Source organism: Gobio gobio, assembly GCF_949357685.1.
Source record: "Gobio gobio genome assembly, chromosome: 11".
Classification (NCBI taxonomy): domain Eukaryota; kingdom Metazoa; phylum Chordata; class Actinopteri; order Cypriniformes; family Gobionidae; genus Gobio; species Gobio gobio.
Genome location: NC_137104.1, coordinates 50,800,992 through 50,820,991, shown reverse-complemented (window position 1 = coordinate 50,820,991; position 20,000 = coordinate 50,800,992). Strand labels below are relative to the sequence as shown.

At 42.2% G+C, this 20,000-nt stretch overlaps 1 protein-coding gene across 1 annotated transcript in view; it reads left to right on the top strand.

The window, feature by feature from the left end:
• Positions 1–7,208: 7,208 nt before the first annotated feature.
• LOC307134290 (E3 ubiquitin-protein ligase TRIM39-like) overlaps positions 7,209–20,000 on the top strand; it is a gene marked incomplete at its 5' end in the record, with an annotated part of 15,579 nt that continues 2,787 nt past the window's right edge. Inside the window, 4 exons of the mRNA XM_079829906.1 lie at positions 7,209–7,778; positions 7,891–7,977; positions 10,533–10,769; positions 10,861–10,999. Of these exons, the coding sequence (XP_079686032.1) occupies positions 7,209–7,778; positions 7,891–7,977; positions 10,533–10,769; positions 10,861–10,999 (1,033 nt within the window). The remainder of the gene's footprint in view (positions 7,779–7,890; positions 7,978–10,532; positions 10,770–10,860; positions 11,000–20,000) is intronic.

Genomic DNA, 20,000 nt, shown 5'->3' with positions numbered 1-20,000 from the left:
GAACCGTTTTCTCAAAACACTACACACACAATTCTCAGATGTTTTTGTAAGGATCAGTTTTGCTGCTAAGATAAAAGATCCACATTCCAGCAATAGAACAATAAAAGTCACTAATCTTGAGAGAAGATCTCACAGAAACGTGTGCGACACCACCCTGATCAAACATTTCACCCCTTCCCCATTTTGCCCTCTCCTTGCCCTGTTTTCAAGTCATCAAATGCAGATATACCAATGATGGTGTATCTTGTAAATCTATTGTTTTATCCCTTTCATGTTTGGTGTCATTTTAAAGGTCTCGGTGCGAATGGTAAAATGGTCTCAGTTTCACTGCAGTCACTAGTAGTATTAGAAAGATCGAAAACTAATGAGAATTTCTTTCTCCTTTTGAGTGGTCTCTTCAAAGATATCTGATCCTCTGCCCCAAAACCAGGTGTTTGTGTTGCAAATATTTACAACCCTTTTGTTCTAGTTGGAGTATTTAAGGAAGGATAACAGAGCTGCCGAGGGGGAACTTTCTGTAGCCAGAACCCCCATGTGGTGCTGTGTCAGTGTCTTTGGGGCACACACACACACACACACACACACACTGCATGTAGATTATGAGCCAGACAAGATGGCTCTTTTAAATTATTTCATATTGCTTTGCAATTGTGTTATATTTTTTTACGCTGATCAGTTGTGGACCATGGATTCTTGTTTACTTATTTACTTTTCCTGTCTGGAAAACAAACACACAGAGAGAAATACAGTTTAATATTGAAACTTCACACAAATTTAATTAAGATAGATGGTGCTATCTTATTTTTTCTTTAATGGTCTTAGCCAGATAGTTGTTGTAGATGGCTTTAACCTGTTAAGGTTTTATGCCATTATGAGAAAATTTGTTGTAGATTACAAAGACATGTATCATTATCATGATCATGTTTCTGTAAAGAAAAAGGTCAGATAAACTGATTTATAATGGTCAGATCTGACTGTGTGTAAATGCAGCCAGATCAGTTGCTCCTTAAGTTGCTGTTGCAGTTGTGTTTACACAATCTGCTGTATTATGATCATTATTGTCAGGAAAATAGGCAGGATTCAGATGCGGGTGCAAACAGAAGGTTTATTGAACAGAAAATAACTGAGGTGTCAGAAAAACAGTTTGTGAGTCAGGAAAAGCCGCGACCGCGGCAATCGGCACAACCAGGAAAGGCTGCTCTCAAATCCAGACAGCCGCCACCAAATGCGAATGATGTTTGAGTACACAGTGAGCGCAGTAGAATGGCGAGAGAACTTGCAGCCACGAGCACTGGAGCCTTAACGAAACGGGAAGAGACGAGGCAAGACAAGAGTACTGATACGGACACAGGCAGTCAGAATAGCGGTTTAAACCATAACAGTCTGACAAAGGATAGAGACACACGAGGGGCTATAAAGGGAAATAATAATGAGGAGAACAAGAACCAGGTGTGAGAGAAGCCCTAACGAGCAGGAGCAGGTAGGGGCAGAGACACAAGCACATGGCGAGCTGTCAAAACAAAGCCACGCACCAAAACACAAAACACGAACACAAAGACGTGATCAGACCCGAGACCTGACACATTATCACACTCAGGTCCCCTGGGGCAATCTCTTTAAATGATGCTGTTTATACAAGCCAGATCTGTGTTTAGAGCATCAGGTCATTTGGTATTTATGGTGCCATTTGAACTCTTGACCATTTGGATCACTTACCCCTTTTCCACCAAAGCAGAGCCAGAGCTAGATCGGAGCCAGAGCCTAGTTTCAAATCGGTTCTTTGTGTTTCCACACACAAACCCCCGGCTCCGAGCCAGGAAAAGTGGTTCTTAAGTAGCACCAAAACATTGCTGGGCTAGAACAGGGCTAGAACTAAGAACCGATTACGTCAGGCGCTGGGGGCGGGGTCAACAAGACGAACACAAACTTGAGATCCGCCATGTTTGATATAGCAGCTAATGGAGCTAACAGCTGCTGCTCGTTTGTAATCTCCGTCTATACAAATTACGGCGAACTACATGAATGCGTTGGATTCGCTGTGTTTGCGTTGTGTTTTGATGCCGATGTAGGATCGTAAAGCCATGTGAATGAATAGTAACGCAACGTTTGCATTGTTGATGGAAGGCTTGTTCGCAGCGGTGCTGTGCAGAGACCGATCGCCGTATGATAACGAGTCCAGAGAGAGCATATGACTCCTTATGCTTTTGATTCACTCATGCGTTTTTTTATATCATACGTGGATCGGTCTGCGCAGTGACGAAGCATCTCGAACAAGCCTGGTGTGTGTGTGTGTGTTTCCCGCTGCCCAGTGTTGCTAGGTTTTCACAACAAACCCGCCCAATTGCTACTCAAAACAAGCCCAATCGCGTTCCAGGTGGGGATTCCCCAGTAAAAATCACATTTGGGGGTAAAATATGTGTTTTTTGGCATGGTTGCCTACTAAAATTCGCAATATGGGGCTAAATATCACATAATTGGGGTCGCTTCATCCCGCGGACATGAAAAAACAGCCCGCGACAAAACCACATCCTTGGCAACATTGCCGCTGCCTCGCTAGCGTTGCTGAGAGAGATGAGACGTAAACAGTGACGCAAGACATGGCTCTGCTGTGGCTCTCAGCAGGTGGAAAAGCAAACCGCTTCTTAGAAGGCTCCTCAGTCGAACCAACTATGAACTGGGACTAGCTCTGGCTCTGAATTAGCTCTAGCACTGCCTTGGTGGAAAAGGGGTATCTGTGGTGTGTGACCCCTGTAGAGTGAATGCCTGGAGTTAACATCACACACAACTTTCATTACATTCCCAGTAAAATAACTTCCCCAATCAGGTCCCATGTAATCTGACGCTCCCAGAGAGGAATTCGCTAACACTTGCGAGGTTCATTGCAATGGAAAACTTGTACCTCCCCTTTCTCATTGGGTTGCAGATCAATGAAATGTAAATTGTTAGGCCTTGACTGAATTCAGCCTATTCAAGTTACAGCAATCAGGTTAATCATTTAACTGGGCATTGTAATTTTTCTCATTTAAATTCTTGCACAAATAAAAGGTAAAGAAGTTCTTTCTCTTTAGGTTTTTTTCCTCAACAATTCTTTCTTTAACCATTTATATTCTCCTTCCCATCATTTCAACACTAATAGTGCTTTTGCCGTCTTGTTTCCTTTCTTGCACATCGCATATTTCTACCTTCTTACAATATTATGATTATTATGAATTAAAATCAATACCTTCACTGTTGTTAAAAAAAAAATCAATAACGTCACTGTTATACAGTGTAATCAGTAAGCAATTATCATACAAAAGCTATGGTTGCAATTATTGTATTTTAGCTGGGTACCAACATCATTTGTGTTAATGTAACCAGGTTGAAATTATATCTTTACCTTTACGGTTGAAATGTCACCAAATCCTGATGAACATTGTTTTCTTTACGTTTAAGATGTGTTCTATTGCCAATATTTATGGCTGGATGTTGTATTCAGATAATAGTGTTAATACCTGTACTGTCACTTTAAGAGTGTCGCAGGCTTTGTGGCGTCATTCACGCGCTTCTTTCAGTTTGCGCCAGACTAGCTGAGAGGAGGTAATGTATTATTTTGCTCGTCAGTTTTAAACATTTATTTCGTTTTTTGTACGATGCAAACCTTGTTTTATGCATGTATAAATGTTAGTTTTGAAGTTGCGAACATGCAGTTAGTGTCAATTGAACGTAAACCTTGTAAACAGACTTTTTGCAAGCTTTAAAGTAGACATGTTTCCACGTGCTAGTCTACAGGATTTTCTGTATGTTTATCTGCTAACAGGAGCTTGAGAACTGTGTGTTGTGTGGAGGAGACTGCATGTGATAGAGCCTTATGTGTTTTTTTTTGTTGATTTGTACAGTCTGCACCAGGCTCGCTGAGAGGAAACAAATTTGCTGTTTCGCCTTCATTAAAAGAGAAACCAGCAGTTGGTCGTGGTCTGCGTCTTTCCTTCATTCAACACAACAAGAACACAACGCAGAATATACAAGGGTTAATGGACGTGCATCCAACCGAACAAACTGTTAAAGACAAAGCACGCCTGTTACAATGGTCAAGGATTGGTCTGAAGATCGATGTCAGCTCGTTCACCGTGGGAAGCTGCATTCACTCTCCTTTTACCGTGGTCAGGTTTTTTGTCTTCAATATAACAGCATTTAAGAGAGTGCTTTACTGATGTGCAATTGATTGCTGATTGAGCATTCACAAGAAGTCCTGGCAAAGCAGGGGATGTGGTGAGGATAAAGCTGCGTAACGACACTTCTATTAACCATAATGCTAATCCCCATGTGATTTTTGACATTCTGAATCAACACTTCAGCGAACTGACTGACTCAAACATGCCTTTAGCAGATTTCTACAATACATTGCCCATGCCAGGTGAAGATGCTATGGAATACTGGATACGGCTAAACAAAACAGTTGATGTAGCGGATGAGTATCTGAAAAGGCAAGGCCGTGGCATTTATGACCCGGGCCATGAAGTCAGTATGATGTTCATCAAATACTGCCCAGTCCAGTCTCTTGCAAGTGTTTTCAAGTTCAAGTCTGCTGAGATTTGTCAGAGGCTGCTGAAGGAACCATATCCCACCCTGATTCAGGAAGCTAATGGGATAGAGGAGGATTCTGTGCAGGATGCTTTCAGGGTCAGCTGCCAGTCTCAAAGCTACAGATCTGGGGACCATCAAATGTTCAAGGTGGCGTGTGATTCTGCCGAGATCAGAGCTCTTTGTCAGGCCCAATGTGACTGGATTGATGCAGTGGAATCCAGGGCACTCTATCTGACCCAACACGTCCAACAGCTGTCGAGTGGTCAGGATGTTACGCCCATGTTCTCCGCTCAGGAGCTACAGCTGAGTCAAGAGCAAGACCCCAGCATTTCTAAGGTGTTACCTTTTGTTGCAGCCAGGTAGCGACCATCTAGGCGGGAAAGGCATGGTGCTGATTCGAAGGTCCTCAGATTGTTCAAGCAATGGGACAAGTTGGAAATCTGTGATGGGATGTTGTATCGAGTGACGAGAGATCCCGTGTCCAAACAGAGAAGATCTAAATATGTGTTGCGTCTGAGTCTAGAGGAAAAAATATTTTTGGGCATACACGATCTGGCAGGTCATCAAGGTCAGGACCGTACTCTCTCACTGACAAGGCAGCGATTTTACTGGCCTGATATGGAGAGGGATGTTAGGACACATGTCAGATGCTGTCAGAGGTGTGTGTTTGGGAAGTCGCCGGAACCTGCTGCTCGTGCGCCCCTAGAAAGCATCAAGAGCTCTGCCCCGATGGAGTTAGTTTGCATGGATTTATGGTCGGCGGAGGACTGTAAGCAGCATTCTGTGGATGTCCTAGTGGTCACCGACCATTTCACCAAACTTGCCCATGCATTCCCTTGTGCCAATCAGATGGCAAAGCAAGTCGCCAAGAAGCTCTGGGACACTGTGTTCTGTGTTTACGGTTTCCCTGAGAGAATACATTCCGATCAGGGCACCAATCTCGAGAGCAATTTGATTGCAGAGCTTCTTCGTCTGGCCGGTGTGGCAAAATCCCATACGACAGTCTACCACCGCATGGGCAATGGGGGAACAGAGCGATTTAATTGCACTTTGGGTAACATGCTCCGTACCCTTCCCCTTAAGGACAAACAACAGTGGCCACAACAAACAGACACACATGAACCCAACACACCGAATACAGGGACGAATGTAAATGTGTGAATACAGGAGGAGCTCTGACATCACTGTAGTTCAGATAGAGATTCAGAGAAAGTAAACCAACTTGATCAGTCACAATATGGACGCCTGAGACGATCAACCTCTTCAAACAACAGAATATTTATTGATCCGATCAAAGAGTCTTGTGGACACATCTGATCCTCACAGGTAATGATAGAAATATAAGAGAGATTGAGCTGAACAGGTTTCTAATGGAAGTGATCTGGTTTAGTGGCTTTATGTCAAACTGGGATAAGTTGAACAGAACCAGGTTTAATCATGTCAAATACTCGACTACTTTAGTTGTTTACTGCACTGAAAGGGTATCAGAATTGTATTAAAAGTAAGTAATTTGATTGGTTGTAAAGCAAAGTTTGGCGTTTCTGTCATTTTGTCACATTACATAAAGACTAAAGAAGCAGGAAGTAAAATTAACTGCAGACAGACTTGACAAACCTGCTAAAATCACATTTATATTAAAGATTAAAACTACACTTATTCATTCAAGCTACACTTGGTCACACAATATTTATGTTTATTTTGTGGAGATATATATTTATTCATATGACCTATATGACCTACTTTGTATTTGCTTTTTCTGATGTAAACAGAAGGTCATTCAGATTGTTCAGTGATTTTATGAGTCTCTCGCTGTATGAGTGATTGTGTTTCCCTCACAATCAATGAGATTTTAACACTTTAATAGAAATATTTATTAAATGGTCATGAGAGAATGTGAAGTATAACTCCAAATCTGACTTTTGAGGTGAGATTTCATTTAAACTTCAGTGAAAAAATACAGGAGCAAATGGGCTTAGATCGATCTTTTCAGTCTATTGGTCATAATTTATATTTTGAAATACAATATGTTTTTTTTTATTATTTCTTGAAATGGCTTGAAGAGGGAAAGAACAATGGCAGAATCTTCACCAATATCAACGAAAGCAAGAAAAACCAGGAGATGCAGTATTGAGTCTGATCCTCCATGTAAATCAATAACCCAGAAAATAATGAATTAGTGCATGAATAACTTTAACTCTTCTCATATGGTGATATTTAAAATATACAGTTCAGGAATATACAGAACTACTTCACATTAAGGCACTGATCAGCTTGTCTGGGTTCATTTTGCAGTAATGACCAGCTTATACATGATCTCGTATATATTTGAGAAATCATATTTGACCAAATTCATGAGGTGAATCATGGGATTCTTTTAAGCTTGTTGATTATTTTCCTTCTCTATCTGCTCTAACTCATCCGTATAATAAAATCATCATCATCATCATCATCATCATCATCATCATCATCATCATCATCATCATCATCATCATCATCGTTTCAATAATTTACACAGAATCCTTAATTCAAAAAAAATGTCTCTGCATGAGAAACTTTGTTTGAGAATGAGAATTCTGTGTTTTTCAAGTGTCTCCAAAATTTAGACTAGTAGTGATTTCTCTTCTTCATTTCTCTCTCCAGCGATGTCTTCCTCCAGCGGTCGACTGACGGAGGAGCTTCAGTGCTCTATATGTCTGGACGTGTTCACTGATCCAGTCACCACTTCATGTGGACACAACTTCTGCAAGACCTGTCTGAATAAGTGCTGGGACAACAGCCAGACCTGCAACTGTCCATATTGTAAAGAAACATTCAAGCACAAACCTGATCTCAAGATTAACACCACACTCAGAGAAGTTGTAGATGACAATAGAAAGAAAAATCCTGAGAAAAAACCTGAAGTTCTGGAAAAACCTGAAGTTGTGTGTGACGTCTGTGAGGAAAGAAAGCAGAAAGCCCTGAAGTCGTGTCTGGTGTGTCAGAGCTCTTACTGTGAAACTCACCTGCAGCGTCATTTGAGAGTGGCAGGTTTAAAGAAACACAAACTGATCAATCCTGTGAGTAATCTGGAGGACTATATCTGTCAGAAACATGAGAGGCCTCTGGAGCTGTTCTGTAGAGATGATCAGACGTGTGTGTGTCTGATGTGTGACGTGACAGATCACAAGAACCACAACACTGTTCCTATAGAAGAGGAGTGTGAAGAGAAGAAGGTAGAAGTTACTGACAAAACTGATTTTAAATGCTCTTATCATGAAGAATCACATGTTCTTTAATATAAATGAATCAGTTTTGAAAACATATTGTGTTGTTCTGTGTCTATAGACTCAACTGATGAAGACACAGAAAGACGTGCAGCAGATGATCCAGGACAGGATTGAAGATGTCAAACACTCAGCAGAAGTCAGAAAAGTGAGTTTAAAATAATGTCATTATATGAAGTTCTCCACACAGATCCAGGAGGAGCCAGTCCCATCGATCATCATTATGAATGTATATAAGCAGCCGTCATTGCGCCTTTATAAAAATAAGTTCCCATTTGTTTTGGATGGGTTCGTGTTAACCGCAGGCATATAACGTTAATCGATTTACATGTTTTCTCTCTTAAAATGTAAGCGCATGTAGGCCTGTATGTCAGCATTATCATATAGAAGGGTGCGTCTCAATCAGCTCCTGGTTCAGTAGTCAGGGCACTCATCAGGACATAAGGCAATGGGCTGATCCCTGATCAGTGTCCTGACTACTGAACCAGGAGCTGATTGAGACGCACCTGAAGTCTGTCATGTAAAACAAGAGCGTATTGATGCAGTTCAGTCTGCCTGCTATTATATCAGTTAATGTTACTCCTGATCGGAGGCTTCTGTAAATATTTAGTTTATACGTATGTAACGGGCCAACAGTGATGCTTAATATCACCCAATCGAAATAGCACTGACTACGCCACCTTGGGAACTGCACCCAAGGAAATATAGAAGGAACACAGGTTTGGTGGTGCAGTGAAAAGACAGAGTCGCGTCATCCAATAAACAAATTAATAATTTTATTGGACAGGAAAAAGATATTCCACTGGCATCATGTAATCAAGGTATAAATCACTGGCAAGTTTATTGTAACAGTACTTAAAATAGCACAATATTAAAAGAACATCCCTCTAAACATGACTGATTCGAATACTGGATCAAATCAAACAGACATCACAAATACTGTACTGTTCCCAAAAAATAAACAAACAAAACAATTACTAAACAAAAGAATAATAAAAAAACTATACCTCAGGGGTGGCAAACTAGCTGTAAGAAATAGTGTTCTAATCTCAACCCCTTATGTGTGCACAGCAAACAAAATAGGAAGAGGTGCTCCAACCCTGGTGCTCCAAACTCACAGCAAAAAAAGGTGTTTCACCCAGGTGACTAGCCTCCCCCTTGGCGCACTTAGCCTTGACTCGAACCAACAACACAAAAAGAAAAGAAAAAAAAGGGAACAAGAGAAATTAGTGGGTATGGTACAGATACAACAATCACAACAGACACAATATGATGAGTGACCAGATCAGCTTGTACACGGATAACCCGTCCTACCTCGTTGGCATAAACGAGCCCAGGATACTCAAAGAGTGACGGTGAAATGGTCACCTACAAGCTACTAGATAGTTACACAGCCCGAATCGCACTGGTCAACCCAACTTCAATACATAAATAACATAACCCAAAAGATAAAAAATGAAGGACAGAAAGAAAATATTAGTTCACGAAACAAAACAATAACCTAATCACGAAAAACAGCAGCACGACCTGAATTAAATCACGTGGTACGCGAGAAACTGCAAAACAAAACACAACAATCAGACAAGGATTTGCTCTAATCAAGGAATACGATCATTCACTGAATCATACATACCACGGCGTCAAGATGCACTCGCGAATGTTCCGCTAAAACACACAATAACCCCCATTAACTTCAACTAACCATAGAACGCACAACACATTATGATAGCCGACATACCTTAAAGCTTTCAATGAGCGCTTGACGCAACTCCCAACGCACGACACCGAGACGACTACAGCGATCACTTCAAAGACAAAAACACATACTCTAAACACTTTAAAACCACACGAAACCCTGCGTAACCTCCGTCACTTACCTCGACTATATCGACACCGGTAACCGGAAGAGGGGCGGGTATGACAATCTACATGTGGATGCACTCGATAATGTTCCGCTAAAACACACAGTAAACCCCATTAAGCTCAACTAACAGTAGAACGCACAACACATTACGATAGCCGACATACCTTAAAGCTTTCAATGAGCGCTTGACGCAACTCCCAGGACACGTCACGACGACTACAGCAAACACTCGGCTAGAGTGACACCGGCAACCGGAAGGGGGCGGGTATGACAGTCTACGTCCGAGGGCTTCCTGCCTAAACACTTAAATACTCCTCCTAATTACCTCATCCACCCATTCCCATATAAGGATTGTGAATGAAAAAAAAGGAAATGAAATCCCCTACTACTACACGTAGATTTAGGCTTCAACTAAGTTTAATGGTGCAACGCAAAAATATTTATGAGTGCATAAGTTGTAACTTAGTGCCCATTTACGTCAAAACTAGGCTAGTTGTAACTTGCGCACAGCTGGTGCTACAGGTGTCCTGACAGGAAAGCTTTCCGTTCCTTTATCCATACACGTGAAAAGCACCCCGGGGGCATTATAGGGATCTGTTATGTTTAATCTATTAAGTTTTGCTATGTAAAAATCTATGTCTTTTGAATTAAAGTGCGCAGTGAACTCCGTTGCCTTGAAACCCATGCTGGCGCGGCTGTTCTTGCCTGCCAAAATGGCGTCGTAAACAGAATGGGTCACGTGACCTCCGGAGCTCTATAGTATAGTATGAGCAATAGTAACACTGACTCTTGTCTTATCAAACACCACTAATCATTCGTTGATTGTCCTGATTGAGCAGAGAAACACAGAGGAGGAGAAAGCAGCCCGTGTTGAGCTCTTCACTGATCTCATCCGCTCCATTGAGAGATGTCAGACTGAACTGCTGGAGATGATGGAGGAGCAGCAGCAGAAAGCAGCAGAGAAACAGGAGGAAGAGCTCATTGAAGAGCTGGAGCAGGAGATCACTGAGCTAAAGATGAGAAACACTGAGCTGGAGCAGCTCTCACACACAGAAGATCACTTCCACCTCCTACAGGTCAGTCAACGTCTCTCTGATCAATGATAATGCAGTATATGACACCATAACACTCCCCATGCTGAAGGATTTCTCCTCTCTCCTGCTGTAGATTTACTCATCCCTGTGCAGCTCTAGAAACACCAGGAACTGGCCTGAGATCAGTGTGAAGACTGATGAGAGTCTGGAGACTCTGAGGAGAGCTCTGACTCAACTGCAGGACACTCTACAGGAGAAACTCACACTAACTGGTACAACAATATCAAATACACTATACAGATACATATATTCATCACCTTTAAACATCAGCAGTGTTGGGGAACGTTAGCTTTAAAAGTAATGCTTTACAATATTGCGTTAGTCTCAAAAAAAGTAACTAATTGTTACTTAGTTAATTAACAGTTAAAAACATTTTCTTGCTTGTTTGTTTTTAATAACAAAAAAACAGGAGATCTATTTTCACAACTAAAGTGTAATAATAATCCTCAGGCTGAAGGAAATGCAGATTCACGTCTGTACAGTAGAGGCTCAAACTAACCTTTCAGCTGTGCTGCGGACGCAGGAGAAGAAAATAACATAAAATGAAACACAAATGTGATGTTTATCTAAAGTAATTTTGCTTATATTATAATTATAATATTATAATATAATATATTTTCTTTATTTTTTATTTCTTTTAATTCCTATTATAACTGTAATATTTTTATTTCATTTCTGTGTAAAGCACTTTGAATTGCCACTGTGTATGAAATGTGCTATACAAATAAACTTGCCTTGCCTTATAATGATAGTTGAAATGGATCATCGAAGGCCAGCAGCAAATATATTGCTTAATAAAGTGAGATTAAATACCTCACTTATTTAAAGGGGTATTGACATGAGAAATCTAATTTTCCTTTTTCTTTTGGCACATAAGAAAAGGCATTATTTTGGCACTTTGTATCATGAATACATCCTGCAAGATCCATAACTGAAAACCTTCAATAGAAAAGCATTTATATAATCAATCTCTAAAAAAGCTTCGTTTGAAGACAACAACGCTGACTTTTACATCATCACATCGTTGTCCAACCCACTGGTGTTCAGTCGATGAGCAGCGAGTGGATCTAAAGTAGTTGTTTACGATTAGATTGTGATAATAAGATTGTGATAATAACAAGATTGCGATGCCACGCAGACGTTGTGCTGTGGAAAAACATCATCTTTGCGGCTGAAGGATTCCGATGTCAGAGAAACATTTATTGAGTTTATTTTCAACGAATGTCCTAGTCACGTCACTGCTGACTTGCATGTTTGTACTGTACATTTATCAGCGACTTGTTTTGAGAACAAGTCACAACACAAAACTCTAGCTCAAAGATCAGGCTGTGCCAACTGTTCTGGAACCAGCAAACCGCAAACTGTAAGTAAAACATTTCATTTGTAAACCGGTAATGGCAGTTAAATTCAGAGATGGGCGTAAATACATGGAAATGTATTTAAAATACAAATACAAAATACTGTGTGGGAAAATGTATTTAAATACAAATACAATATTTTGTATTTTGAAAATACACAAAATACATGTGAAATTGGCGATTCAGTGCAGGCATCCCTATCAGGCTGAAATCTGTCTTTTCATTAATATGTTTTGTTCTAATGACAAGTCACAATTTCAAGTTTACTGGGTTTAACTTGATTATTTGGTTAGGGTTTAAGAAGTGTAGGCCTACTAAAAAACTTTCACACGTATCTTCAAAATGACCCACAACCTAATCAGTTTATACGTGAAGAAATCTATTTATTCACAAACTTATCACGAGTGTTTGACAAATTATTCGTCAAACTACTTCCTCTCATCGCTGCTTTTTGATGGTTTGGAGAACAATTACTCAGAGTCGTCCTCTGTCGTTTCACAGAATTATACAACGGAGAGCTCTGTAACGAATTAGCTATGAGGGGAAATATTAATAATTATTCATACCTCATTATGATTATTCATTATGATTGATTATGAATATTTGAATCAGTTAACTAGATTAACTGATGTAGCTACATTTACATTACAATCATTCAGTATTGGTTATTAATTTAATTCTTAGAAAAGGATATTTTTCATGGTCTCAGAAAAATAGTTATTTCTTACCTAAGCGCTTAGAGCGCATTAGCAAGATCGATCATTAAAGGGACAATATGTTTGCAGGCACGGAGTCAGGACCAACATATATTGTGCACAAACTTTAATAACTAAATCACGGTACAAGACTATAACTAACAATAGACAAACATGACATACACACATGATAAGAGGTAAGGTTAAAGTGGTCGGAGGGAAAAGGGTCAGAACAGATTGATGGAGTTATAGAAAAATAACTCAGAAAGTCTAAACCTTTGGAAGAACCATCGTTAATAAACTTCTTTGTCTGAACAAAGAGTTTACAGTTTTACTAACTACACAGCGATTTCTGTTTCGTACTTTACTTGCATTTAGCCTGAGCTGTAGAAGACCGTCCGAGCTGAAATCACAGGAGAAAGTTTGTGGGTTCCGTCCGATGGCTTTGATGTGGCGGTCAAGTTCTTCTGTATTGGATGAAGAAGAAATTATGAGCTTGCGTGGTTGCTTCGAATCCGTGGAAGAAGTTGCACATGGCATGCAGAATTTGGGCCTTCTGGTCCATGGCCTTGTGAGGCCTTTGGTTCGGTGTCGGTAGAGGTCTGCCATGTGAGCGGCCTGCAGGGCAGGAGCCCACAGTCACAGCCTGTTGTGTCCATGACACAGAAGAAGAGAGGGAGGAGGGACGAGTGTCTTGCTCCTTAAGAAGTCTGCAGGAGGTCACCACCTCCTGAAGTAGACTTGACCTATAAGATTGTTGGGATTTCCAAGCAGGGAAAATCTCCTCTGGAGATTTATGGGTCTTTGTTTCAAACCGGATTCAAAAGGGTCTGTGCCCATTTATACTCTAATTAATGCAACAAACACATATTGACTCTTACGAGAACGTGACAAACATGAAAGTGTAAGTTGTGAAGCGAGCATTAATTTGATAGGAGACACGACATATATAAGGTTACCTTAAAGGTCCTGTTCTTCGTGATCCCATTTTTCAAACTTTAGTTAGTGTGTAATGTTGCTGTTAGAGCATTTATAATACCTGTAAAATTATAAAGCTCAAAGTTCAATGCCAAGCGAGATATTTTATTTAACAGAAGTTCCCTTTCAAAGCCTACAGCGAACGGCTGGTTAGGACTACATCCTGGTATTTCCTAACCTCCGCCCACAAGAACGCGCGAAAAAGGGGGCGTGGTCTTGTTGCTCCCGCGTGGAGAATAGGAAGTGTTGCGTTCGGTTGCGTTCGTATAGTTTGTTTGTTGCCATGTCGTCGAGACGCTGTTATTTTCATCCCGGAGTCAAGTCACCTTTGTTTGGCTTTCCCAGGGACGCTGTACTTAGAGATCATTGAGCGCATGCATCCCCGTTATGGTGAGAGGCGTGACCTTTCCGGTAACGTGCGCTCTGCGTGCCCTAAGCTGCTGTCGAATCACAACACGGGAACCGCTGGCACAATCAGAACTCGTTACGTGTTTCTGAAGGAGGGACTTCATAGAACAGGGAAATCTTTCAAGCCGTTTTGAGGACAGTGAAAACAGCAGTATACAGATAAGTAAATTGTGTGAAAAATACTGTGTTTTTTTACACGCGAAACATGAACACATGTTATATTGCACACTGTAAACACAATCAAAGCTTCAAAAAAACACGAAAAACAGGACCTTTAAATAGTAAGTTGTTCATAAGACATTCATAAGTGACATCCAATGCACCTTTACAAGACAGTTATGTGTGTACATACAAGGTCCTAGGGTGCTTGTTCATTTATAGATGGTTTGTCTGTAATTTGAGGCAAAAGCGTGTGTTTTACAGGCTGTGTCTTTCCCATGTGGACTTTCCATGTGGCCACATTCCTTTGGTGTCGTAAAACATCTTATCAGTCTTGTTTCCATGGTAACCGAGGATCCTTCTCTGGGTGTTGGAGGAAGGTCTGTTATTCAGCACAAAGTATTTAAAACATATTTGTTAAATGTAACAGGAATTTAAGTGTCTGATTCGCCTCAATCACTACATAATCGATAGTTGTTGCTGTAGGGCAGCAGGTGGTTGTTAGCCTCTCAACCACGAGAAGTCTGAAGGATTGAGTTCTGCTCTGCTCTTGTTGCAGTGCTGATGTGAGCTTGCCTGAGCTGTGTGGGCAAGGAGTTGGTATCTTTCCTGTGCAGTACTCCTCTGGTGAGTCCTGTTCAGGGAGCTATTCTGCTGGTGTCAGCAGCTCCTGTAACTGTGAAATAGTCGTGTCCAGCTGTCCTTATGCAGCCTCCGCTTGACACCTGTGTGAAGGGTTTGGCGGAGGACGTTGTCGTCGACAGCTGTGGGACGTCCTGTGGTGTGCGCAGGTTGGGTGCGCTGTCTTCCATGGCTTGTCTGGTGCCTGGGCGGTTGCCCTAGCAACAGTTCTGCACAGGTCCTGTGCTTGCTCTGTCCAGCTGCTCTCATGGTTCAGTAGCCGCCTGAGCCATTTCAAGTCTTTGTTTCTGGTTTGAGCCTCAGTCTCTAGCTAGTTGGTGAGGCTTTGAGCATGTGTCTGCTTCTTGCTGGTCTCTGTGATCTGCTGTGTGAGGTTGTTTTTACCTTCTGTTTCAGATCCATGAGGTGGACGCTAAGGAGGAGATACCCTTGATCACCTGTCTCTGCACTCTGGCTCGGGTCATTTATTGTTAGTCCTCTTCTCTCATTGTCCAGTTGCGTTGGCTCTGGTACTGTAGGCTTTCCGCAGTCCTGGGTGGAACCATGTTCCTCGCAATTGCCAGTCAGTCCTTTAAGTCTCCCGTCTGAGAGGATGGGCTGAGCATCTGCAACATTTTGGCACACTTGTTGTTGAGAGTAGGGTGAGGGACCAATGCATGTCCAGTTGCGTTGGCTCTGGTACTGTAGGCTTTCCGCAGTCCTGGGTGGAACCATGTTCCTCGCAATTGCCAGTCAGTCCTTTAAGTCTCCCGTCTGAGAGGATGGGCTGAGCATCTGCAACATTTTGGCACACTTGTTGTTGAGAGTAGGGTGAGGGACCAATGCATGACCCTAAAGAGTTCAAAGCTAAAGGTTCAATGGGTCAACTAGTGATAAAGCATACAGCTTGATGTCATAGTTTGCTATGGAAATGTGTCTGCTGTAATTATTTGCGAATTTTACTCATGTAGTCTCTATCTAACAGTTTTGAGTTAAAACTTGTTTAATCACACGGAATTACATTCGTCTCATGGATGAATACTGATGTTTCTTTCAGTGAATGAAACATAGTATTGATCAACAGGTAGCAATGCTTGTAAATGCAGCTAAAGTTTAGATGAATGACATCAATCTGACTATAATTTCTAAGGCCTTTACACTGTCGACAGGGGAGCATCACCCAAATCTATGTCTACATAACACTGTACTGAGATTCCTTCATCAGAAACAGGTTAAAGGGGTGGTAAAACACATTCTTTTGAAGGCTTGACTGTGTTTGTGGGGTGCACTGTAACATGTGTTCATGCTTCGTTTTTTAAAAAAATGCCTTATTTTTCATATATTTGACCTTTATTCTACACTGCTCTGTCCCTCCTTGTAAAACGGTCTGATGCTTTCCGGGTTGTATGAAGCCAGTCCCTCAAAAATACGCAGTGGGCTCTGATTGGTTAGCTGGCCCAGTGTGTTGTGATTCGCTAAACGCCTAGTGCACGTATGTCGGAAACGTCACGCCCCTTACCGGAGGCTGTGCTTTGGTCAGTGTTAGAAACAACGGCGTCAATAAAACCATATGAGCCCGAATCAGACCCAGAACATTTGAGTGAAGATGATCGAGCAGAACCTGTTCAGTCCTCAAGAGTAAAGACTGCGGATCTATAATGATCGCTACTGAATGGCACTTTAACTTTTGTATTTTTAGAACGATTATAGCCAAATATCTGTCACAAGAACTAACCCAAAACAAACACTAAGCACTGGCTTTAACTAGTAAGTTAGCCAAATCACACACAGAACCATGTTTAGCAAGCCTGTAGATAAACAATACATAAAAGCTCTAATCAAAGAATCATTTACACTAATGCCAGGTTCGCTGTTCAGATTTTAACGTTAGTGTTTGGAACGTTAGGTGTTCGTCGGATAACGTTAAGTATGAATGAGCATTTAACAGACTGGTTTGCAGAACAGCGTTGTCATCTGTTTACTTCCTTGCTACAACCTATTACAGGAAAACACATCGATGAAAAATAAATCAGACTTACAGGTTGTGGCCCGTGAACAGCTTCTGTTTGTAAATCCAGCTTTCAGGACAAGCCGTTGTGCATATCCTGTATTGAACTCGCGAAGTTTGTGGAAGTTTGTGTTGTCCTCCGTGAAATGTGCAGCGCGCGCGTCGTGCATCCACGCACCGGCAGTGTTTTTTTCACGCAGCTGACGTTGTGCAAATCTGGCATTGAAATCGCGAAGACGGTGGATGTTTTCCTCTGTTAGATGTGCTGCAGGGAGCTCTGCGCGCGCCTGATTCCCCGCTGACTCAAACACACGTGCATATAACATGCTGTATGTTAAACGCTCTGCAACGCACCCCCGTCCCAAGGAAGGCTGAACAGAGCAAGTACCCCAGACCTGCAATCCGGATGAAAATAACAGCGTTTCCTCGGCATCGCGGCAACAACACTCCAGCCTACTATACCACAACAGCGCCGCGATACAAAATGGCCTCACCCCCCCTTATTTAATATTCTCGGAGGAGGGGTTTATGTAAATATAAAGCCTGTTGATGTCACCAACCCTGGAGGAATGTGTGTAGTCGCCTACTGGCCGTTTGCTGTAGTTCTTAGAAACTGATTTCTTTAAAAGCAAATATCTCCCTTTGCTTTAAACTTTGAACGTTGTAACTTTGCAGATGTTGTTTATGCTCAAGCAGCAACATTACACGTTAGCTAAAGTTAGAATAGTGAAATCGTGGTTTACCACCCCTTTAAACATTTTATATACTGCTGAGCTGAGATTCTTTTGTCTAAACAGAATTACCCTTTAATACTGAAATTAGAGTCTCTTTTCTAAAGTCAGAGTAGCCTTATGCTAATACCATTTGACATACGTTAAGATGTGTTAAGACTATTTCTGTTACAGTAGAGATGTCAATTCAAGCTATCGTTTTATCTGCATCTAACAAGCCAGCACTCGCGATCTGCATCTATATTGAATGTAATGTCATGTGTCATAATGATCAAAATCAAACCTTTAGGTGGACAGTGGTTTAAGCGAATGGCGCTCGGCCATGCTAGCTCACATTCTGGGTTTAGCATTGCCTTTGACAAGCCATTTGTCGTGGAAACCAATGCGCAGCAGTGCCAAATCAAATAGTGTATATCAATGGTCTGTAAGTTTCAATGCTGTGTCTAGGTTGTTGACATGTGAGGCTTACACAGTCATTGAAGATTTCTCTTTCAAACAGTACAAATTCAAATTTCACTAATGCAGGCTTTTGTGTTTCTGTGAACATGTTTGCATCTACTTGGAAATTAGTTTGCCCTACGCTGACTAGGAACTTTGCTAGAGGGTGTCTTGCATTATGGCCATGTTGGGTGCCTTCTGGTGCCCACTTTGGCTTTTGTGTTTCAAAGTTCAAAGTCATGGGGGTTTGAGAACCCCTTCGGAGGGGGCCCTTGTGTTCGTAAAGGCCTTCGTTGTCAAGTCACCTGCATGGTATTGTGTGGGGCAGGCTGTGTCGCCTACACGGTGACTACTAACTGGTGTCATAGGAGAAGGTTCTTGAAGCTGGTGTCCTCCTTCCGTTCCAGGTTTGTCTGAGTCTGTAGTAGAGACATAGGAAATGTCATGTCTGACCGGGTCACGCTGCTGGTAGTCGAGTGGAGGTTTCCTGGCTGCCGAGCCAGAAAGCATCGCAACTCTGGGCTGGATGTGATCCAGAGCAGATAGAGTCTATCCTGGTGGTTCACTCTATCAGAAGACTGCAAGTGAAGGTCAATGTCTCGTAGGTAGGCATGGACGTTGTGGTCTCCTGCAAGCTTTGGTGTGAATGCAGGGATGTGTCTGTCCATTTGCTTGAGGTCTTTAAGTGTCACTTCACGTGCCATTTCAGGGTTTTTCTGAATTAATCCTTTTCCTTCTGTGGCTGCAGAGGCTTTCAGGAAACTGGCTGGTGAAAGGTTAAGCAGAGGGCTTTGGCTCCTCCCCCCTTTGTGTCTGTGTGCAGGGCTGGAGGAGCTAACGCTGCTGGTGTGAAGTTCAGCAGGGTACCTCTTTCTTGTGAGGGTTCGTTTGCAGTTGGTTGGGCCGTTTAGTTTTTTTTTTTCTTCGGACCACACCACATTAAGCTTGTCTCTAATGCTGCAGGATTGCTGAGTCAGTGTTTGGACTTCAGCTTTTGGCTGCATGCAGATGGCCTCCAAGGGCCTTAGCTTTAGTGTCTTTTCTCTTTAAGTTCCACATTGGCGGTTTTAACAGGGTCTTTGTGAGAAACAGTTCTCTTTCAGGGTCTTGTACAGTGGCGTTATCCAGCTGCTCTGTGTGCTCAGCAGCTGTCAGAGCCTCCTGAAGACCAGTGATCTCCTACGGTAGCTCCGTCCCGTCAGCATCCTTGCAGGTACGCTGTGCATTCTCATGATGAGCGGGAGATGGTTCCCTGTGGAACTCTGTGACTTACAGCATCAGTCCGTTTACCTTCCTTTTGAGGCCTGTGGGAGTGTGGCCGAGGAGATGATGATGATGGTCAAGTCTTTGTATCTCAGTCTGGGTGTCTGGACACACTTGTGTTGCAGTTTTGCCGTTCGTTTCTCTGCCGTTGTAGGTTCCTGGCTGCCGTGGGCTGAAGGATGCCCATCGCGTGCTCTGCCGGGTCTACGGGGGTTCCCGGTGGTGGCAGGGCTGCATATGTGAGGCATACTGGCACACTTTGTGGGAAACAAAAGAGAGATGGCAAAGGAAAATGCAAGTTTGTACAGAGCTGGAAAGCTAACTGTGTAGAAGAACAGCTATGGGGGCCGCGTGAATGGTTATGTGAGCCACTTAAGGCGTTGAATAGCTGATGGATGCCGCTAGTAAGGCAGGGTGTTAAGATTTTGTGTTGGTAAACACAAATGGTGAATTTGAGTGTCTTTTTGACGGGCTACAAGCAGTCAGCTAATGACCGGGCTGTACCTATTTGTCAGCGGTCCACTCTGTCTCGGAGCGCGCACAAAAACTGCCTG